The sequence below is a fragment of the Pyrus communis genome, chromosome 5 (assembly GCF_041283825.1).
Source record: "Pyrus communis isolate YQ-2024b chromosome 5, ASM4128382v1, whole genome shotgun sequence".
Taxonomy (NCBI): Eukaryota; Viridiplantae; Streptophyta; class Magnoliopsida; order Rosales; family Rosaceae; genus Pyrus; species Pyrus communis.
The window spans coordinates 33,625,178-33,650,458 of record NC_142569.1 but is presented as its reverse complement, the minus strand read 5'-3'; the positions used below and the strand labels follow the sequence as shown (position 1 = coordinate 33,650,458).

General features: G+C 38.4%; 1 protein-coding gene across 2 annotated transcripts in view; it reads left to right on the top strand.

Moving 5' to 3' along the window:
* LOC137724399 (uncharacterized) overlaps nt 1–18,583 on the top strand; it is a 39,744-nt gene extending 21,161 nt beyond the window's left edge. For both annotated transcript variants that reach the window (XM_088695042.1, XM_088695041.1), the window contains exons 2-3: nt 17,758–17,994; nt 18,275–18,583. In XM_088695042.1, the coding sequence (XP_088551168.1) occupies nt 17,758–17,966 (209 nt within the window). In that variant the 3' untranslated portion in view covers nt 17,967–17,994; nt 18,275–18,583. The remainder of the gene's footprint in view (nt 1–17,757; nt 17,995–18,274) is intronic.
* The last annotated feature ends 6,698 nt before the right edge of the window (nt 18,584–25,281 follow it).

The following is a 25,281-nucleotide window of genomic DNA, read 5'->3' as shown; positions in this document are numbered from 1 at the left end:
TTTGATTTGGCACATGAAAGTCGAACTGAAATGTAGGCAATAATACAACTCAATTTGCTGAGAAGTATGAAGGAAACGTAATTCTTCTTATATATATATAAAATAAAAATTAAAAAAAAAAATTGAAAAAAAAAAAAAAAAACCTGAGCAAAAATCTATGATGGCCAACATTCCAGCCAGATTCATTCAAAGCTGATGGGTCTTTTCCCTTTGTCCTTTGGTAATATTACTTAAGAATGATTGGTAAGAAATTGAATGTGGATACGGTTTGACTATTGGTGACACACCTAGACCGAGATCAGGGCATGTTGGCTGTCATGTGAAGGTGACGTAACTATGTGCACAGTGCGGAAGCTAAGAATATTAATAAAAGTACGAATAAATAAAAACCAAGCTATACACTAAGTAGAAAACATCCAAGTGCAAGCGTAAGTGTGAAAAAACAATATTCAGAGCACGAAAGACTTAGTGCAGTCCGGGGAAACAAACACTACATAAACACACCCAGAGGTGGTCCTACTCTGGTGATAATCTGTCAGATATGCCCTGAATCCCTCGAGAGCCACCAACAGAGCTATCCAAACTAGAACCTGGAGGGGCGCAAAACAGAAAGCGTGAGTGGGCAAAAACAAAGCTTTTCAAAACCATTTCAATAACAAAAGTTCTAACCCCTCGCCGTAAAACCTGTATAGTTTCCCAGAAAATAGAATATACACATATATACAAAATATGCTTAGAAATATGCCATGTCGAATGCCTCTAAATAAAATGCAAGTACTCAGGTAATGTCGAATGCCTAAAGTGGTCTGTACGACAGAACTGGGTGTAAATAAATACGCTCAAGTGCTACAATCACGTGAAGACTGGGCGAATAATCGCAGGTCACCTACGAGTCGGAACCACCTATAGTGGTCTGTACGACAGGACTATGCACCTAACTTGGATCCAAGATGAGCGTGTGGTGCGGGAGGTGAACATCACGTGAAGGACTGTGCCTTACTCTGGGCAGGAGCACTAACACCGGGGTGCAGGTTATGAGCTCTCTATGCATCTCAATTCACTACTAAATATAAATATAAACCATAACTTACCTAGCACTTACCTGTGCGTCCACAGCACCACATATATATGTATATATAAATATATATATATATATATATATATATTTATATGTATATGCAACTACTAATGCATAATTAATTAGGCAAACACAAAGCATGGCATTTAAAACATATAAGCGTTTCATTTCATTTTCTGGGAAAATCACAAGTATATAGGTATATACGGAAAACCAAAAGCCCACTCACTGGTATGTAGAAGGGTCGTAACCCCCTTGCCTCGAGTGACTGCGCTCGTCCTCGGGATAGGTCTCACCTATATGTGAAACAACTATAAAAACGTTAATTTAATGCACATAACCCAAATTAGGTAAGAACTTCTCATACAATGCTCAAATAAGGTGCATGAATACACCAACGTGATCTACTCAACCTCACGAACATCCCTATATTTTTAAAATAATTTTCTGACGCCGCACGTGCCGGCCAAGGCACGGCCACATGCGCCGCCCACATGCAGGCACACTGACGCCGTCACCGTCAGGAATATTCCGTTAACTCTGACAGATTCCGTTAAAGTTAACCTAACACCGTTAGGAATATTCCATCCAAATTGACGGAATATTCCGTCGTCTTCTCTGGCCAACCTCCGGCACCGTTGACGTCACCGGAAAATGGGGAAATTTTCCAAACTTCATTTCTCGCGTAGATGCTGTCAGTCGTGTCTTGCTTCATGTACATAAATGTCTTTCTGGTGATCGAAACGGTCGGCCAAAGCAAGCCATAGAGTGCATGGGTCCTGTTTAGCAAGGTACCCCGTTTGCAGCGCATCATGGATATGTCTTCAAATGAAGATAATTGCAGTAGCTTTCTAAGCTTCATCGATGGGGTAATCGTCTGTAGGTTCCTCGATGATGGCTCTAATACTCTTTGCAATAAGATAAAGCTTCACATCTTGAACTCACTTCAGGTAGTTTTTTCCAGATACTTCTAAAGCGTTGAAATCGAGCTTATTCAAGTTCGACATGTCCCTAAGACGGAGGGTACAACAAAATGTAGTTAGTCATATGGTAATCCATAGACATACATTGTAGAACATTCAGGTTCTATAGACATGTATTGGTTTAACTTAAACATGAAAATTGCAGGTTTCATCTGGTAAGTTTTGAGTGAAAACTTTGGGTTTCAAAGGCACTAAATATGAAACTATAGGTTCAATTTAGTTTTTATGAATGATAAGTTCATAAAGGAAAGGTTCTTGCAAGAACACATAATGCAATTGAAGTGTAGTGGTTTTGAGTTGCTTCGGGAACTCAAGTGTGAGAGCTTGGGGACTATGAAAAAAAGTTAACGGTTCAAAGTATAAAAATAAATTATTGAATCATTAATGTCCAAAAGTGATCTTTAGGTGAATAATTTTGGATTAATTATCAGATTAATGGACTGCAGGTCACCTTTAATTAATTCAATAAATCTGGATCAAATAGGATCGATCGTGTAAGCAAAATAATGACAAACGGGTCATATTAGATTCCGTTGGTAAAAATCAAGTGAGAATTAAATTAGAATTAATTAGCGTAAACCAAAGTACCCAAAAAAAAAAAATATTTGGGCAAGATTTATAATGCGAGAATGCCAAAAATTGGCATTGGGTCGAAAAAGTAACACTGGAATAAGTTATACAATTCGGCTATAGGCTTATTGGGTCATGAGAAGGTTGCAGGAATTAGGCCATGTGGTATGGGGATCCTAGCAGTAGCTGCTAGCATTTGGGCCAAACAAATAGACTCGGGCATGCCCATTAAAAGCTGGTCATGGGTTGGTCCATGAAGCCCAACCGAAGCTGGGTTGGGGTTGGGGTAGGCCAAGCCTAGTAACAAAAGCTGCAGGCAAGCGGGCCGAAGTCTGGAGCAAAGCCCAGTTAGCTATGGGCTGCTGCAGGTAGGCCAAATCATGGGTAAGAAAGAAGCCCAGCAGCACTGGGCTGCTAGAATGGGCCACAGATGCGCGGGACAAAAGGGCCAAGAACGCTGTAGGCTTCTTGGTTGGGCTAAGGGACTTCAAGCCCGTTAAGCCTACCAGGTCGAAGGTCTGGCATGTCTAGGTTAGCGCAGCAAGCCCAAATATATATATATATATTTGTTTGGCCCAAAACGACACCATGCCATGATATGCTCCACACGGCTATGCTTCAGGCCAGCGGTGGTTCAGCGGTGGTGCCAAGGTGGTATGGTGGCCATGCCGCATAGTCCCAATATATATATATATATATATATATATATATATATATATATATATATATATTTGTTCGATTTCTTTAGGGTTTAAAAAACCCTAGAATTGCTTCTAATTTAGTTATATGCTTTGACTCACAAAGTCAACAAAGCAAAATAATTGCGTAATGCATGAAACAGATATATACATATATATATACATTGACAAATATATGAATCATATACAATATATATATATATATATATATATATATATATATTTGAAGGAAAATATAAATATAGGGGGTTCATGCATCATGGAGAATGTTTTCATGCTTCGTGGACGCTTCAAATATCTTATTTTATTTTAAGCCTACCTGATTGGCAGAAAACAAATGAGAGCCTTTGAATTTTGTAAAAGAGAGCCTCCTCTTACGTGGACATTTCAAATATCTTATTTTATTTTATGCATACCTAAGTAGAGCCTTTGAATTTTGTAAAAGAGAGCCTCCTCCTACGTGGACATTTCAAATATCTTATTTTATTTTAAGTGTACCTTATTGGCTGAAAACAAATAAGATCCATTGAATTTTGTAGAAGAGAGCCTCCTCGTACAATCCTTCAGTTCCTTAGCTTCTGGCAAGAGTGTGATGATAATGTGTTGTAGCCCTATTTAACTGAACTATTCTATGGGAATAGAGAGGGGGGAGGCCGGTGGCAATAAGAGAAAGAGAGGAGAGATTTAATTGTGAGGTGTGTCTTATATCACCCAATTGTGCCTTTATTTATAGTAGTAGGATATGTAGAATCCTTACCCTTTTAGGATTATAACTCTAATAGGTATTTAACTACTAAAGGGAATATAAAGATATCTGTAGATACACTAGGTTTTACACAATCACATTCCTATGATAAATATGATTGTAGCATATATATATATATATACACACACACACATATATATATATACATATAGGGTTATCTTTGAATATTCTCTTTAGTAGTTAATATCCTATTAGAGAAGTAATCCTATAATGGTAAGGATTTAACCTATCCTACAATGGGGTGATACAATATACACCTCACAATTAAATCTCTCTTCTCTCTTATTGCCGCCGGCCTCCCCCTCTCTATTCCCTTAGAATAGTTCAATCAAATATGCTTACAACACGTTATCAGCACGCTCTTACCAGAAGCTAAGGAATTAAAGGATCATAGGAGGAGGCTCTCTTTTACAAAATTCAAAGGCTTTTACTTGTTTTCTGCCAATCAAGTACGCTTAAAATAAAGTAAGATATTTAAAACGTCCACGAAGCATGAAAACATTACCCATGATGCATGAACCCCTATATTTATATTTTCCTTCTGATATATATATATATACACACACACACACACATTTCATGCATTAAGCAATTATTTTCCTATGTGGAATTTGTTAGCCAAAGCATATAAATAAATTAAAAGCAATTTAGGGTTTTTCAAACCTAGAGATGTTGAAAAAAAATATTCTAGGAATTGTGTGGCACTGCCGCCGACCTCTGCGTTGGCCTGCAACCCAGCTTAGTTGAGCACACCACCAGGATGACATCATTTTGACCTCTGACCCCTGGTTGCAGCCTTTTGTGCTTGCCAAAACAACTCGGCCTCCTTGGCCTAGGTTTGGTTTAGATTAGGTGTGCAGCCCCAACTCATTTACCAGCACGGCCTGTAGTCGTTTGCTAGGTTCTACCCTCGCAAGCAACCCATGTGTTGCTAGGCCTAGTTCTGTGCCCTAACCCTGCCTGCAGGCAAGCCCATGTCGCTTGTTGGGCTTTGCCCATGCCTCAGCCCACTTGCCCGCAGCTCTTGCTGCTGGACTTAACATGCCCCGACCTAAAGACCCGAAACCCAACTTCGGCCAGGCTTCCCCACACCAACTCGCAAGCCAGCCTTAGGCTAGGCTTGCCCCGTGCACGATTTTTAGGCCCAAGCCAACAGTTTTTTGCTACTGGGCTTCCAGACCACATGGTCTAGAAGCCTGCAACCCTCCTATGGCCCAATGGCCTGTAGCCGTGCTACAGGGCTTATCCTCGTGTAGATGCCAACCCACTTTTGGTTGGACTACTTTTTTTTTTCCGACCCAATGCCAATTTTTTAGCATCCCCGCGTTATAAATCATGCCCAATTTTTTTTTTTTTTTTGGGTACTTTGGTGTACGCTAATTAATTCTAATTTAATTATCAATTGGTTTATCACCAACCGAAGCTAATATGACTTGTCTGTCGTTATTTTGCTTCCATAATCGACCCCGTTTGGTCTCGATCTATTGAATTAATTAACAGTGACCTATAATCTAATAATTAATCCAAAATTATTGACCAGAAGATCATTTTTGGACATTAACGATTCAATAATTTATTTTTATACTTTGAACCCTTGACACCATTTCGTAGTCCCGAAGCTCTCACACTTGAGTTCCCGAAGCAACTCAAATCCACTACACTTCAATCAGCATATTGCATTCTGTGTTCTTACAGAAACCTCTCCTTTATAAACTAATCGTTCATAAAACGAAATTGAACCTGTAGTTTCATACTTAGTGCCTTTGAAACCTGAAGTTTTCATTCAAAACTTACCACATGAAACCTATAGCTTTCATGTTTAAATTAAATCAATACATGTTTATAAAACCTGAATGTTCTACGATGTATGTCTATGGATTACCATATGACTAACTACGTTATGTTGTACCCTTTGTTTTAAGGATATGTCGAACTTGAACAAGCTCTATTTCACCGCTCTTGAAGTATCTGGAAGAAACTACCTGAAGTGGGTTTAAGACGTGAAGCTTCATCTTACTGCAAAGAGTATTAGAGCCATCATCGAGGCACCTACAGATGCCAACCTCGTCGATAAAGCTCAGAAAGCTACTGCAATGATCTTCATTTGAAGACACATCCATGATGCACTGCAAACCGAGTACCTCGCTGAGAAGGACCCACTCACCCTCTGGCTTGCTCTGGCCAATCGTTTCGATCACCAGAAAGACATTTACTTGCCTGAAGCAAAACATAACTGGCAGCATCTATGCTTCCACGACTTTAAGTCCGTCAATGAACATAACTTTGAGGTTTGTAGAATCCGATCACTACTTAGGTTCTGAAAAGTGGACTTAACAGATGGAGATCTCTAGGAGAAGACCTATTCGACCTTCCATGCCACCAATATTGTCCTGTAGTACAAATATAGGGCACAGAAGTTCACCAAATTTTTGGATATGATCTATGCTTTACTTCTCGCTAAAAAGAAGAAACAGCTTTTGATGAAGAATCATCAAGGTCGACCGGCTGGCTTGAACGTTGCGCCTGAAGCGTATGCTACCAATTCTAGCAGCCACATATGACGAAATAATCATCCTGGCCATGGAAATAGATGGCAAGCCCAACCATGGGCCTAAGGTCAACAGAGTTAAAGCCCACCCAAGGGATGAAATTTGACATAGAAATGCCAAACCCTTGCCCCAAACTTTAAGAGCAAAGGAAAAGCTACCGTTCAATCGGTTTCCACTGAAATTGACATGTGCTACGGCTGTGGATCAAAGGATCATTGTCACACGTATGCAGAGCTACCCCCGAAGCAATCGCCAAGTACCATTCTCTTCATGAGTCTAACTTTGCCCATGTGGAACATCCTGAAGATGCTACTACAACCATGTGGAACATCCCAAACCCACTAGGAGTGGCCATACCCCCTAATTTTAGGTTTATGGTTTAATTTTTGGACAATTTTTCTAAGTATTTGGAATAAATTGTTTTTTTTGGTTTGTTTTGAATTATGGATAATTATTTTATGGATATTATTTCTCGAATTGATTAATTGAATGAATGGAATTATATTTATGCATGTGACCAATTCAATCAATTTATTTCTAGGTATGTCTAGTGGGACGGTTAGTTGTTTGGCTGATAATGCTACTACGCACACCATATTGCATGAGCAACACTATTTTACTAACTTCGTACCTAAGAAAGCACCTTTGACAACTCTCTCAGGCTCATCCAACCTGATTGAAGGATACAGAAAGGCACGTATCATGTTGTCTAATGGTACTGTCTTAACCATTAAATAGGCCCTTTATTTTCCATGTTCTGGAAGAATGTTGCTGAGTTTTAGAGATATTCGAGATAATCAATATCATATTGAAACCATTGAAGAGAATGGTTCTGAACTTCTTTGTATTACTTCTTACGAGTATAACCAGAAGCATATTCATGAAAAGTTGGAATGTATCCCGAGTAGGTTGTACATCACAACCATTTGTGGCATAGAAACCCACCATGTGGCCGGCCTTGTGCTTGAGTTCCAGAGCACTTTGCTACTTTTGGACATCCTAGACGTGATATGATGCGCCATATCCTCAAATCATCACATGGGCATCATTTACCTCCTTACATTGGATCCCGCCATGCAAAGCTTGTTCTTTGGGGACGTTGAATACTCAACCCTCGATTACAAAGATTATTCACAACCCCCTTAAGTTTCTTCTGAGGATTCAAGGGGATATTTGTTGACCTATCTAACCAACATGGGGACCATTTAGATACTTTATGGTGTTGGTTGATGCATCGACACATTGGTCACATTTCTGCTTATTGTCCACATGCAACGTTGTATTTGTGAAACTCATAGCACAGATTATTAAGCTAAGGGCTTACCATCTTGATTATCCGATTAGTCGATTCAACTAGAGAACGCTAGAGAGTTTACGTCCCAGACTTTTGACGATTATTGCATGTCAGTTGGGATTGAAGTCGAACATCCTATACCCCATGCTCACACCCAAAAAGGCCTGGCAGAAGCTTTCATAAAGGGCCTTCAATTGATAGCTCAGACTTTAGTTATGTGAACCAAACTACCGGTATCTACCTGGGGTTATGCAATATTGCATACAGCTATGCTGTTTAGCCTGAGGCCCACCACTACCTAACCTCATTCACTGTTACAGTTTTTTACTAGATACGAGCCTAACGTCTCACATTTACTAGTGTTTGGGTGCACAGTCTATGTGCCAATAGCGCCGCCACTACGTTCCAAAATGGGTCCTCAAAGAAAAATGGGAATCTATGTCGGTTATGATTTGCCATTATTTATTCCCTACTTAAAGCCCTTGACAAGTGATCTATTTACTGCTTGTTTTGCAGATTGTCACTTTGATGAGACAGTCTTTCCGTCATTAGGGGGAGATAAGCATGCTAATGTTCCTATAGAACACCGTGAATTGTCGTCATATGCTCCCAATATGTCTCATTTAGATCCCTACACTGCCCAGTCTAAAACTGAAGTGCGACGAATTATAGATATTCAGAGCATTGCTCAAAACATGCCGGATGCTTTTACTAATCTAGCTAAGGTGACAAGATCACATATACCTACTGCAAATGCGCCTGTAAGGATAGACTATGTTCTAACACATGAGGTTATTCTAGATTATGGTGATGTCTTAGATGAGACAGCTCAACCTCCCGAGAATCATGAGATTTCAGTCCACTACGCAGTATTGGATGAGGTTTGGAATCAGAATGAGATGATTGTTGACGATGCATTTGTGTACACAGTAGCTACTGACATCATGCTTAGCGATGACATTAAACCACGTTCCGTTGATGAATGCCGGCGTAGAACAAATTGGTCAAACTGGAAACAAGCAATCCACGTCGAACTTGATTCGTTTGCAAACTGTTAAGGTGTTTGGGCTTATAGTTGCTACCCCACCACATGTGAAGCCCGTGGGCTATAAGTGAGTTTTCGTGAGGCAATACAAAGCACGCCTCATAGCGTAAGGCTTTTCTCAACGTCTTAGAATTGATTACGAGGAGACGTATTCCCCCATAATGGACGTCGAAAGGTTCCGCTACATTATCAGTTTGGTAGTTTCTGAAAAACTGAATATGCCACTTATGGACGTGGTAACCGCGAATATCTATTGGGATCTAAGTGGTATAACCATCTGAGTGGAATATTTGACAAGTCAGGGTTTTGTGAACAAGGAATTATGCAATTGCGTGTTCATAAAGAAGTCATGTTCCGGATTTACGATCGTTGCAATTTATGTCAACGACATGAACCTTATCGGAACTCCCGCAGAGCTTGAGGAAATTACCGTTCACTTGAAAACGGTATTTGAGATGAAAGATCTTGGGAAAACTCGATATTATCTCGATCTGGAGATCTAACATTGTTCAAATGCAATCCTAGTACATTAATCCAACTACACCTAATAGGTGTTGCGATGTTTTAATGAGGATAAAGCGTAGCCTTCGAGTACTCCTATGATCGTTCGGACTCTAGATGCTAAACGAGATCCTTTCCATCCCAAAAATGATGATGAAGAGATTTTGGAGCTTGAAGTTCCATACCTATATGCAATTAGGGCTTTATTATACTTGGCTCATTGCACTAGACCTGACATTTCCTTCGCTATTAATCTTTTGGCTAGATACAGTAATGCACCTATATGCAGACACTGGAATGGTGTTAAAGACATTTTCTGCTACCTCAAGGGTACAACAGATTTGGGCTTGTTCTACACCCACAAATCTTCGAGAAAAGCCGCCGCCCCTTGGGTTTCGAGTTGATTTTACGCAGATGTTGGATATCTATCTGACCCATATATGACACGTTCTCAAATGGCTATGTCTTTACCATTAGAGACACTGCCATATCTTGAAGGTCTACCAAGTAAACGCTAGCTGCGACTTCTTCGAACCTTGCTGAGATCCTCGCCCTGCATGAAGCATCGTGTGAGTGTTTTTGGTTGAGAGCAGTCATGGAACATATTCGAAGCACTAGTTGTCTTACTTCCGTGGTTGACCTTCCTACGATGATCTTTCAAGACAATACAATTTGCTTGCATAAGAAACCTTTGAGATGGGATGTCAATTTCAGTCTGTTAGGGTTGTTTTGCTATTTTTACTAATGGGTTTTGCGTTTTGTATTTGCAGATGTCGAAAACACATTACTCCACCGAGCGACAGAAAATTGGTGGGAAATTTTTAATTATTCCTTGCACTAGGAACCCTTCAAATAGGTTTTGACTTTCGGTCTTTTAGGGTTCCTTTTCTGTTTATGGCGTGGTTATGCTTCCTCAAATTTGTAAGCTTTTGGGACTTTATTAAATATGTCGGTGATATTATTTGGCAATGTTTTTGTTTCTCCTTGAATGAAATGCATCTAGGTAAGTGGATTGGTTTTTTGTTCCTCCTTTAATGAAATGCATATAGGTCAAGATGTTTTTATGGGGTTGGTGTGAGTGATATGCCACAGAATTAGGCATGTTGAAGGATATGTTTGTGTTTATGTTTCGAGGCCTACATAAGGTAGCTGCTGCCCAAGTCAATTGGCTCTAAGTACCATATATATTTTTGTTTTCTTGTTGTTTAATTGAATCGGGAAATGCATATCAGCAAGGGGATTGCTTTTTTGTTTCTCCTTTAATGAAATGCATATAGGTCTAGATGCTCTAATGGTTTAATTGTCTGTTTTATGTTTAACGGTATATATATGGTTCAAATGCTTGATTTAGTTATGTGTGGGGTTGGTGTGAGTGATATGCAACATAATTTGGCATGTGATGGGATTTATGTATACTTACTGAATATTTTTTTTTCCTAATTGTGCAAATGTCAAACCTTATTAACAGTTGTAAGGCAGTGACGACTGTATCCCGTTTGCCTCCCCTGGCTCATTCGTCAGCTGCCACTGCTCCAGCACAAATGAACCACATGCCGATTGGTCCCGGAGTCTCCCAAGCGCCGGCGTCATCAGCCTCATCAGTGGCGCTACCTATCAGCGCCAGGCGTGGTCACCACCACCCCCGCACGCCCTACACACCATCAATATCCACTACTAATGCCTCGGGGTCACAACAAGGTATATTTTAATAATGCCATGCACGTTGATAAGTGTTTTTCTTTTTTCCTATAATGCCTTGGTGATTTCTCCATATAGACTGTTCTACGTGATATTAGATTGCCTAATGATGCTACGAGGGTGGTCATTATTTCTTTGTAGAGAACAACATGTCTTTAAAAATGTTTGTTCAATTTTTCTGCTTAATTCCGAGTTTTACTAGTTTAATTTTTTTCAAAAATTTGAGCTCCACCTGCTCTAAGTTCGATCTTTAGTTATTTAGGTAAGTAGAAAGAAAATGTGTAAAGCAGACGTATCATTGTGCTTTTCAATTGCATATGCTTCCATGAACTGAAAGTAATTGTCGTTTACTTATGCAAGTCGCGGAGTTGGATTGCATTTACATATTGTAACAGTGCATACAATGTTGGCAAAAGTACAAACCTTATAAGGAATACCAAATATGAAATATGATAAAAATTTGGTTAGCTTGTTTTTGTTATTTTAGGTTCAGTTTGTTAAGTTGTCATTTAAGGATTAAAAAGTTATTATATATATTGTTTATTGTTGTCATCGTTCTGAACCTATTATTAAACAATTGTGATCATCTTGTTGGATACATATATTGTTTATGTTATTTTCAGGGTTTTGGGAAATGTTTTAATTATAAGGAGGTTATGCCGAAATTTTAGTATGATTTGTTATTAGTTTTTGGTTAACGTTAATTTATATTTCTTTGCAGCCAAGAAAAACACCCGGGGACTTTGTCTCCAGTTGAAGACGGCAAAGATCATCCGGGTGACCAACGGATGTATCACTATCGGATACGACAACCGGCATCGGGCTGCACCAATAGCGAAGTAGCATAGCGCATTGGCCCATGACATTGGTCACGTCGTTTAGACCTATTGCCCTATGCAATGGAAGTCTTAGAAGGTGATGCCAGACGAGGTGAGGACGAAGGTGCGCCCATAGTTGTCGGTAAGTATCCTACCTTTTAATTGGTGTTCCTTCAAATTTTATATATTTATATTACCTAATGTATGTAATTAATTTGTTACATTATTGGGTGTCGCTCTGTAGTCATTTTCAGGAGCCCGGCTATGTGGTACTTTTTTATATTAAGTTTAAAATTATTATACGTTTCCTACTAATCTTTATTGATTTTTTTATATTTCATTTAAATGTTAACTAATGCGTTTATTTTTTGTATAACAAAAGGCAAAAGCCAACAAGAGTAATAGGGAGAAGAAAACTTTTCTCCACCATTCCGATTCGAGGCCCTTCTCATATAGAATGGAGGCGCGGCGGCGGGTAGTAATAAAGTTTTTCATATTCAATTTTTAATATGTCATTAATATTATTATTAATTTTTTTTTTTTTGTACTAACATTTTTCTTCTCTTGTTCTATTTAGGAGGGTTCAAAATTCCCGAAGATCGATATCTTTAGCGACGTTTATGTTCAACCCGGGGATGAGTTGGTTGAGTCCCTTCATATAAGTATTCTTCAATTTTAATTATTATCTTACGCATTCAAGTTTAATGGTTATTATATGAATATTATAATTAATATTTGATGTTATATTACGCAAGCAACAATGATGGAGAAGAGGCAATTGGTTCTTTAAGAGTCCGCCTTCCAGCTTCCTCCCGAGACTCCCCTCGAGTTTGTGGATCCCTCACAGGATGTGAGATTTCAAATCCTTACGGAGTACTTGGATCACACTTTCAGGCGGAGGCTGGGGACATATTGTAGGGGGATAGAGAATGCCCGATGGCAGGAACCTAGAGCCCCTTCATCATCGCAGTCAAACAATTAGGTGACAGCTTTGACAGCAGAGGTGGCCGACCTTAGGACTCAGTCAGTTCGGAATTCATCTCCAGAATCTTCGTCCCCCGTCGACATCTGAGCCCCTCCAACCCGAGCATGCCCACACCTCTGCCCCTTCGACCTCTGAGCCCGTCCACAACCTCAAGACCTTCTAGCTGTTTCCAAATGACGACCCGTTAGATTACGCCACATTATTTTCTTAGTTTTTTACTTGTTTACTTTTTAAACATTTTTCTTGTACATAGTACATACATTTATATTAATTTAAATATATTATTTTTCTCTTCATTACATTTTTAAATTGCAATTTAATTTTATTACAAAATTAAAAATTAAAAAAAAACACAGAATGTAAAATTAAATTTTAAAATTTTTTATTTTTGTGCAACGAAAACCTTCGTCTGGCAAACCGCAAGCGACAAATATGCTTTCGTTGTGCAATAATAAACTGTGGTCGTGCAAAGTTAAGAGAGACGAATAGTTGTCGTCCCACGTATATATCTTGGTATTTTGAGCAACAAAAACATTTGTTCGTAAAAATTTTGTGCGATGAAGGTTAAATCGTCACGCTGTATTTTTGTGACCAATGATGTTTTTCGTCGCGCAAAGTTTTTTTTCACAATTTTCCACGACGGATTCTGCGCGACGAAGTTTCTGTCGCACTGAAGTTCATGCGACGAAAATGCACTTTGCGCTACAAACTTTGTTTCGTTGCACAAATGGTAAAACGTAGTAGTCATGGGTCATTCAAACTCAATCCATTAGCTTATGGTAAAAATGGTTGACCCGAAATGACTCATTCTGTTATCGAGCCAACTATTTCATTCGTTAATGAAATTTTTTTTTTATTAACATTCAACTGAAACCTAACTATTTCACGAACTATGTTAATGGGTCAACCTGTTAGTCTAGTTTTGTACTTGCCAACAAAACAAAGTACATATGAAATAGGAAATTATTTCAAAGTAAATCAAATAACGACGTAGATTATATAACAACAAGTAATCATTTTAACAACTAAAATTTTCTTTTCATTGGCTCAGACACTTTTCGAATTGGTACCAACTTCGGTGTTATATTCGAATCCACGTTGTAGTGCAAGGGGACCACTCCTCTATACCACTATTGTAGAGGGCCACTAGTGAGTCAGTTATTAAATGGTGTGAGGATTATACCAAAATATTCTTCATTAGTTTTATGTTTTGTAATCAAAATGGTCTTAGAGATTGGTATAACACTTTATGTCCCAAAAATTGAAAATCGATAAAAGTGATTCCTAAGTTTGTTAACCGTAAATCATTTTGGTCCATTTGTGAAAAGTCTGTCAACACCATCATTAAATTGTCATAGGGTTATTATACAAAGTGGTCCCTGAGATTGTCAACCATCCATGATTTTGGTCCTTCTGTTAAAAACGATTTTGGGCAATTTTTAAAGCTTTGTAACTCAATCGTTTGTTAACCAAATTCAAACCATAATATATCAAAATGAAGATAGGAAAGTGTAGAATAATATTATACCTATTTGGAAGCCTAATAGTTGCCGGAGATGGCCGGAAAATAGCCTAAAAGGTGACTAGTCTGCGGGAAAACTGGAAAACTTGCAGGAAACTGGGTAAACTTTAAACGTTCATAACATCTTCAATACTCAACCAAATTGAGTGATTCAAAAGCAAAAGTAATACTTCTTGACGAGACGAAGAGAATGGTACCTTTTTCGAAGGCTAACTCGCTGTGGTTTGGTCGGACAATGGCTCAAAAGTGGTTAACCATTTTCGAGTTAGCCACTTTCGAGCAGTTTTCCAGCCAAACCACAGTGAGTTAGCAGTAAAAAAAAATACCATTCTCTTTTTCTCATCGTGAAGTATGATTTTTGTTTTTGAATCACTCGATTTGGTTGAATATTGAAGAAGTTATGAATGTTTAAAGTTTACTCAATTTCCGACGAGTTTTCCAGTTTTTCCGTGGACCAGTCACCATTCAGGCTATTTTCTGGCCATCTCCAGCAATCATTGGGCTTCCAAATAGGTATAATTGTGTTCTACACTTTCTTATCTTCATTTTGATAAATTATGGGTCGAATTTAGTTAAGAATCGATTGAGTTACGAAGTTTTGAAAATTGTCCAAAGAGTTTTTAACGGAATGACCAAAATCATGGATGGTGGACAATCTCATGGACTATTTCTATTGGTTTTCAATCTCAGGGACCATTTCTATTGATCATGCAAATCTCAAGGATCATTTTGTATAATAACCCATTGTCATATAAGCGACCACAAGACAACCTTTTTAATAGTATTTTTGTCAAACCAACTTTTTTTAACCAAAATGGTCGAAATTAGCATAACTCCTCATTTTGGTCACTAACAATGAATATTAATAGATGTTGTTCCTAAATTTATCAATCGCAAATCATTTTGGTCATTGTGAAAAATTTGTCAATATTCTCGTTAAATTGTCACGTAAGCAACCGCGTGATCACCTTTTAAAATGTATTTTTGTCAAACTAGCCCTTCCACTTAACAAGGATATTGACAGAGTATTCAAGGAATGAACAAAATGTCTTACGATGAACAAACTCAAGGATCATTTCTATCGGTTTTCATTGTTAGGAACCAAAATGAAGAGCTATGTCGATCTCAGGAACCATTTTGGTTAAAAGGGGTTGGTTTGACAAAAAATACCTTTAAAAAAGAGGTTACATTGTCACTCACGTGAAAATTCAATGATGATGTTGACAGATATTTTACTGAATGACCAAAATGATTTATAGTGGACAAACTCAGAAACCACATTTATCGATTTTCAATCTCAAAAACTAAAGTGAATAGTTATGATAATCTCAAATACCAAAATTTTAACTAAAAACTTTTTCTTTTTATACATAAAAAATAGTGAATGTGCTTCTGAACGAGGACGTAAATGTGTCAACGAATCAGATCTTCACTAGTTAAAGCCATCCCTAGTACCGCTGTTTGGAAAGTAATTACTAATATGATTAATGGTTGTACAAAAATATATATTATATGAACAGCTCACCGTGCATGTTGATTGATGTAAAGCGGATTTTATTTTTTGGTAAACTTGGGAAGGTGGAACTTGGGAAGGATTTTCACATTATTGGGGTGATTAATATAATGTTATTTAAGTCTAGTTAAGCATGTTAATAAAGCATTTAAGCATCTTTTATTTGTTTGTTTTCATTCTTCTTAATTTGTTGTAATTGTTTGGAACAACTAGCAAGACAACTCTAGCCAGCATTCACTACACAATGAAAGATTATTCGTATTTGGAAATGAATATTTAGTTAAAACCTGTATTATTAGGCAAATGGGATCGTAAATATTTGCATCCTAAACCTTCACAGTCAGAGATATTCGAATCAATTAGTTAAAAGCTATGAAAATGGTGAATGTGACAGACTACGTACTACAGTCTGGATTATTTGAGAGAGAGAGAGAGAGAGAGTGTGATCTGAGTCTCGCAGCAGCCGACTGGTCCCTCATCTGGTACAGTAAGAATCATAGTTAGGTAACCATGCACAGTTTTCAACGATGTCGATCACGAAAAATATTTTATAAACAAATTCAGTGAAGACTATGTGTTTATATTATCAACCTAGAAATAAAGCTCCATCTCTTGTTAGCTATCCTTTCTGCTACGTACTCTTATTGCATGAAACTAAACCTTATTAGAGTAAAAATAATCATACCTTAGGTGATAGGTTTAGGGAAATGGTTAATGATTTTTGCAAGTATTTGATTTTTTTAGTTTTTTGGTTTTTAGTTTTTTTTCTTTATTCAATTTAAATGCTAAAATTAAACAAAGATGTGCACCACAAATAAAAGAGTGTGTGAGAATTATATCTCTATATTTATTTATTATTATCTATGTTCACAATGAAAGAGAATTTTATGGCTTAATTCTCATTGTATTACATAACTGAAAATATATACAAGATACAATCTTTATTTCATAAGGAAACAATAGTCAATAAAAGACACAAACATATATCATTCCTAATAAAGGACTTCTAAAATTTACAATATATTTACATCTTCTTTTTAATATTACTCAGGGCAATAAATGAACCATCGATTCCATGAAACAAGATATTAAAAAAAAAAAAAAAAAAAAAAAAAAAGGGCTTATAACAAAATTCAGTCAAATGCCTCATTGATCCAAACATTAATTGACAATCTATTCATATAGTCTGGCCCCATTGGTTTTATTTTAACATTAATCTTGTTTTTCACTAAGATAATTAATAATTGCCAAGTAAAATTTGGCATGATTACCGTGGTGTTAAGGGTAAAGACCAAAGCTATATAAAGGACGAAGAGGCTTAGCTTAAGAGGCAGAAAACCAAAATCCCATTCTTTAAAAAAATGGGGAAAATGGGGCCTTTTCAAGTGACCTCTCTTGTGGTCACTCTCCTAGTGGCAATAGTCTCTCTCACATTGCCTTCAGAAACTTCAGCTAACCACCCTGACTCATCTCCACCACCACCGGCTTCTCCTCCCTACCACCCCAAGTCACCACCACCATCACCAAAGCCTTACCACTACAAATCTCCCCCACCACCTCCTCATGCAGTTCACTCACCACCACCTCATCCAGTTCACTCCCCACCACCACCCAAGGAGCCTTACCACTACAAATCTCCACCACCACCACCCAAGAAACATCACCATCACAAGTCTCCTCCACCATCACCCAAGAAACATCACCATCACAAGTCTCCCCCACCACCACCCAAGAAACCTCACCATCACAAGTCTCCTCCACCACCACCCAAGAAGCCCTACCCCCCGGTGCACTCACCCCCACCACCACACAAGAAGCCTCACCACCCAGTTCACTCACCACCACCACCACCACCTATTAAACCTTACAAGCCACCAACTCCTCCAGCAGCTCACCCACCACCCGCTTACATCTATTCATCACCCCCACCTCCTCACCACTACTAGATATTGAGAGCTTAGTTGCATCCAGCTGGTAAGCTTCTCCATTCTATGTTTTTAGATTCATAATCCATACAACTGCATGCAGTCGCCAAATAATTTGACAAAAAAACATTTCCCTAGCTATAAAATTATAATACACCAGTGTTTATTTTATTTTTTGGCTAATAATCCCTATTGGTATATGCATGCTTAATGCATTTCCAGCATATCGCCATTACTCAATTAAGGTTTCTTGATATTTAGTAGTACTCATGTGTAACAAATAGACCAATGACAGAGACCTAACAAGTAACAGTAATATATCTTTCCAGGTAAGGGAAGAAGAAAGGTCAGAATAAAGAAAGGGGATGTCGAAGTCGAACAGCCTTATCACCACACAAAGAAGAAGGGAAAGAAAAAACGAGTCTCCACGCAGCTGCTGATGTAACGTGTTTTATTTATGCGATGTTCGTTAAGTTTCACATATTTCCTTTCCTTGTAATATTAGACAGTTGTAGGGCAGTCATGCTTCATGTATTTGATTTCCTGTTTCTCGAAAGAGATGGTATATGTATGTCGTTTGTTTTAACCTTCCATGGAGAGGTGATCATAATAATAATAAAATAAATACATTTCCAAAATTTTCCTTAATTTCTCACATATCTGATATGCTTTATTCTCTTAATAATTAGATTTCCAAATAATGTTAGAGAAGCCACATATACCATGTTGCTGTACCATTTGTTTTGACAAGTGATAATTACATGCCTCAATTAATGAGTTTATCTGATTAAATGCTAGGTGTTGTATCACTTGCTACATTATATGGTGATGTAGTGTATATATGTGGCATCCTTAACATTAATCGAGATTCCTGGTAATTAATAATATATGCAAGTTTTGTTAACAAATCAAAGGATGAGAAAAAAGAGCCAACAAAAAGTCGATTGAGTTGGTAAGGATCGTTCTCTTCGCTAGATCAAAGTCTATGTTCAAATTCAACTACTAACAATCCCTCTTAATAAACGATCTATATAAAAACAAAAAAGCGGGGCTATAAGACCCCTTTTGTAAGTCTTCCAAAAGACTTGCAGTATTCCTTTATCCTGGGAAACCGTTTGATAACTTTTCCAATGTGAAATGGCATACTCGGCCACCTTTTAATCCAAATAATAATATTAGTTTGACCCTTTCATTGAGCTAATAATTATACAATATAATAATTTCAGAACAAATTGTTGCAGTCATATCTAGAATAATGCGATTGTATTAATCCTAGTGTATTTAAGGATATTTTTTAATATTCCCTTTAGTAGATAATATCCTATTAGAGATGTAATCCTTTAAGGGTAATGATTTAACCTATCCTACTACTATAAATAAAAGCACAATGGGATGATACAATATACACCTCACAATTAAATCTCTCTCTTCTCTCTCTTATTGTTGCCGGCCTTCCCCTCTCTATTACCTTAGAATAATTCGATCAAATAGGCCTACAACAAGTTATCAGTATGCTCTTGCCATAAGCTAAGGAACTGAATGATCGAAGGAGGAGACTCTCTTCTACAAAATTCAAAGGCTTTTATTTGTTTTCTACCAATCAGGTACGCTTAATAAGATAAAGTAAGATATTTGAAAAGTCCACGAACATTGAAAACATTCCCCATGATGCATGAACCCCCTATATTTATATTTTCCTTCCGATATAGATATTATATATGATTCATATATTTGTCAATACACACACACACACACACATACGTTTCATGCATCACGCAATTTTTTTCTATGTGGAATTTGTGAGTCAAAGCATATAAATAAATTAGAAGCAATTTAGGGTTTTTCAAACCCTAGAGATGTCGAGAAAAACAAATTCTGGGAATTATACGGCACGGCCACCACACCATTACCGTGACACCACCGCCGACCTCTGCACTAGCCTGCAGCCCGGCCGCGAACAAAGACAACCTAGCTTCATTGGCCTGGGTTTGGTTTAGATTGGGCCTGCAACTCTAGGCCATCTACCAGCACGGCTTGCAGCCGTTTGCTGGTCTCTACCCTCGTACCCATGGCCTATCACCAGCAACCCGTGTATTGCTAGGCCTGGTCATGCACCCTAGGCTGTCCGCAGCAAGCCCATGTCGCTTGCTAGGCTTTGCCCATGCCTCAACCTACTTGCCCGTAGCTTTCGTTCCTGGGCTTAACATGCCCGGACCCAAAAACCCAAAACCCAACTTCGATGGGCTTCCCAGCACTAACCCGCAAGCCAGCCTTGGGCTGGGCTTGCCTCGTGCACGGATTTTAGGCCAAACCAATACCTTTTTGCTGCTGGTCTCCCCATACCACACAGCCCAGAGCCCTACATCCCTCCTATGGCCCAATGGCCTGCAGCCGTGCTGCAGGGCCTATCTCCCTGTAGATACCAGCCCATTTTTGGCTAGGCCATATTATTTTTTTCGACCTAACGCCAATTTGTTGGCATCCCCGCGTTATAAATCATGCCCAAATGTTTGTTTTGGGTACTTTGGTTTACACTAATTAATTCTAATTTAATTATATAACTTGGTTTATCACCAACTAAAATATGACCCATCTGTCATTATTTTGTTTCCACGATCGACCCCATTTGGTCTAGATCTATTCGATTAATTAAAAGTGACCTGCAGTCCATTAATCTGATAATTAATCCAAAATTATTGACCTGAAGATCATTTTTGGACATTAACGATTCAATAATTTATTTTTATACTTTGAACTGTTGACATCCTTTCATAGTCCTGAAGCTCTCATACTTAAGTTCCTGAAGCAACTCAAATCCACTACACTTTAATCAGCATATTGCATTCTATGTTCTTACAAGAACCTCTTCTTTGTGAACTAATCGTTCATAAAACTAAAGTGAACTTGTAGTTTCATATTTAGTGCCTTTGAAACGCGAAGTTTTCATTCAAAAACTTACCACATGAAACCTATAGCTTTCATGTTTAAATTAAACTAATACATGTCTATAGAACTCAAATGTTCTACGATGTATGTCTATGTATTACCATATGACTACCTAAATTTTGTTGTACCCTCCGTTTTAGGGACATGTCGAACTTGAACAAGCTTGATTTCACCACTCTAAAAGTATATGGAAGAAACTACCTAAAGTGGGTTCTTACTGCAAAGAGTATTAGAGCCACCATCAAGGCACCTACCGACGCTAACCTCGTCGAGGAAGCTCAGCAAGATACTACAATGATCTTCATTCGAAGACACATCCATGATGCACTGCAGACTGAGTACCTCGCTGAGGAGGACCCACACACCCTCTGGCTTGCTATGGTCGACCGTTTCGATTACCAGAAAGACATTTAATTACCTGAAGCAAGACACAACTGGCAGCATCTATGCTTCAAAGACTTTAAGTCCGTGAATGAATATAACTTTGAAGTTTGTAGAATCTGATCACTAGTTAAGTTCTGTAAAGTGGACTTAACAGATGCAGATCTTCTGGAAAAGACCTATTTGACCTTCCATGCCACCAATATTGTCCTGCAACAATAATATAAGGCACATAAGTTCACCAAATTTTTGGATTTGAGCTCTGTTTTACTTCTCGGTCAAAAGCAGAACGAGTGTTTAATGAAGAATCATTAAGATTGACCCAGTGGCTCGAACGCTATGCCTGAAATGCATGTGACCAATTCTAGCCGCCACAAATGACGAAAGAATCGTCGTGGCCATGGCAATGGGCGGAAGCCCAACCATGGGCCCAAGGTCAACAGAGCCAAGGCCCTCCCAATGGAGGAAATTTGACCCAAAAGCACCAACCCCTTGCCCCTAAGGCCCTAAACTTTAACAACAAGGGAAAAGCTACCATTCATTCAGCTTCCACTGAAATGGTCATGTGCTACTGCTGTGGATTAAATGATCATTAGTCATGCGTATGTGGAGCTACCCCCAAGGCCATTGCCAAGTATCATTCTTATCGTGGGTCTATCATATTGAAACCACTGAAGAGAATGGTTCTGAATTTCTTTGTATCACTTCTTACGAGTATGGCCAGAAGCATATTCACGAGAAGTTGGAACATCTCCCGAGGGGGTGGTACATCACAACCATTCACGGCATAGAAGCCCACCATGTGGCCGGCCCTGTGCCTAAAATCCAAAGCACTTTGCTGCTTTGGCATGACTATATGGGACATCCTGGACGTGATATGATACACCGTATCCTCAAATCATCACATGGACATCATTTACCTCCCTACGTTGGATTTCCGCCATACAAAGCTTGTTCTTTGGGGAAGTTGAATACTCAACCCTCGATTATAAAGATTATTCACAGCCTCCTAATTTTTTTAGATGATTCAAGGGGATATTTGTGGACATATCCAACCAACATGAAGACCATTTAGATACTTTAAGGTGTTGTTTGATGCATCGACACGTTGGTCACATGTCTGCTTATTGTCCAAACGTAATGCTGCATTTACAAAACTCCTAGCACAAATTATTAAGCTAAGGCTCACCACGCTAATTATGCAATCAAGTCAATTTGACTGGATAATGTTGGAGAGTTTGGGTCATAGACTTTTGATGATTATTGCATGTCAGTTAGGATTGAAGTCGAACATCCTGTACCCCATGTTCACACCCAAAATGGCCTAGCAGAAGCTTTCATAAAGTACCTTCAATTGATAGCTTGGACTTTGGTTATGCGAACAAAACTATCGGTATCTGCCTGGAGCTATGCAATATTGTAGGTAGCTATGCTGGTTTGCCTGAGGCCCACCACTACCCAACCTTATTCACCGTTACAATTGGTTACTGGATGAGCCTGGCGTCTCGCATTTACAAGTGTTTGGATGTGCAGTCTATGTGCCAGTAGCATTGCCACTACGTACCAAAATGGGTCCTCAAAGAAAAAAGGGAATCCATGTCAGTTATGATTTGCTATCAATTATTTGCTACTTAGAGCCCTTGACAAGTGATCTCTTTATCGCACATTTTGCGGATTGTCACTTTGATGAAACAGTCTTCCAGTCATTAGGGAGATGAGCATGCTAATATTCCTGTAGAACACTATGAATTGTCGTGGTATACTCCCACTATGTCTCATTTAGATCCTCGCACTGCCCAGTCTAAAATTAAAGTGTGACGAATTATAAATCTTCAGAGCATTGCTTAAAGTATGTTGGATGCTTTTACTGATCTATCTAAGGTGACAAGATCACATATAATCGCTGCAAATGCACCTGCAAGGATAGACGTACCTTCGCGTACGCCGTAATATCGCCTGTGAAGACTGAACCCTCCCCGAAGGTGGGGAGGCCGCACCTTCCACGTAGCCTGGTACATTGGCGGCTAGCCAATCATCTGCTCCAACCCTGAAGTGTGGCAGACCCCTTAGTTCAAAGGATTCACGATCCTGGAAGAAGAAAACGGCACAAACTAGTTACCCTAGTCTTAATCCGACCATTGCACACTTATCTGTTCCAACGCCTGAGGCTATTCTAGATTACGATGATGTCTTTAATGAGACAACCCGACCTCCTGAGAATCGCGAGATTTTGGTCCACTAAGCAATATTGGTTGAGGTTTGGAATTGGAATGAGTTGATCGTCGACAATGCATTTACGTACACAGTAGCTACTGACATCATGCTTAGCGATGACATTAAACCATGTTCTGTTGATGAATGTCAATGTAGAACAGATTAGTCAAAATGGATACAAGCAATCTAGGTCGAACTCGATTTGCTTGCGAAACGTAAGGTGTTTGGACCTATAGTTCCCACCCAACCATATGTGAAGCCCATGGGCTACAAGTGGGTTTTCATGAGGAAGCGTAATGAGAAGAATGAAATAGTACGATACAAAGCATGTCTCATAGTGCAAGGCTTTTCTCAACACCCTGGAATTGATTACCAGGAAACGCATTGCCCCGTAATGGACATCGTAACGTTTCGCTACCTTATCAGTTTGGTAGTTTTCAAAAAACTGAATATGCCGCTTATGGACGTGGTAACTGCATATCTCTATGGGGATATAGATGCGAAATTCTACATGAAAGTTCCAGAAGAACTTTCATTAATTGGTTCAAATAGTTCTAGACCATGAACACTTTCTCCATCAGATTAAAGAGATCACTCTACGGATTGAAACAATGCGGGAGGATGTGGTATAATCGTTTGAGTGAATATTTGACAAGTTAGGGTTATGTGCACAATGAATTATACCCATGTGTGTTCATAAAGAAGTCACATTTCTGATTTACAATCGTTGTAGTTTATGTTGACGATATGAACCTCATCAGAACTCACGCATAGCTTTAGGAAATTGTCGTTCACTTGAAATCGGAATTTGAGATGAAAGATCTTAGGAAGTAATCTGACTGATTTACACACATTTCTCATATCTCTCCAATAAGTTTAGCTTTAAAAAAATTAATAATAAAAAAATGCAAACCATTTTGCTTTAAAAGGCGAGACATTGTAGTAAAAATATTTTCATCATTTTAATTTATCGAGCCCATAGTTCTTTGCTCTATACATTTTATCTTTTTGGTGGTCCTTGTTTTGGTTGCTGTAAATTGCGAGGGATTGTAGTAAAAAGTGTCGGCAAACAACAATTTGCGCCGATGTTCTCGTCACCTCGCGTGGAAATCGGAATGGAGGGCCAAATGTCAATTTATATTTCAATTTTTGTGTTAAATTTTTCAAGTTAATACAAATCAATGGTTGAAATTGCCGTAGAAACCAACACATCATGTGGACAACAAGGAAGAAGACATGAAATCGGGAGCCTAGGATAACGAAGTAAACAAATTAAACTTAACTAATCCATTTTAATACATGTTGGTGTTTTCACTCATGGGGAAATGGAGAAGGAAATAATCGTTACCCACTTACAATTGAATGTTTAATCTATTAACTAGATAGTTGCAAAGTCAAAGGTTATCATTGAATAGAATCATAAGACGTATACATCTGGGATTAATATGTGGAAGATAATTAAACTAAAGCGGTGTAATTCTGTAATGAGTTTGTAATTCAAATAGTTAAGAGAATTAGTTCACTCGAAGAGTTGTGATCAATATTAAATCTTTAACTATTGCTTGTGCAGAACACATAGGTTTCACTACTAGAATTTGGATTCTTTTGAACCTAGGAGTGCAATGCTAATTCTTTATCTTTATGTTAACCATAATATCAAAGAAAGTTATAACCAAACACGATCAGCAACTTGGAATATAGAGACAAGATGCGCGACTTAAGGGAAATTTGAAGTGATTTTCGAAACTCCTTTCTTATTTTCTGCACACCCCTTTTAAGTGTAGTTCTAGATTCT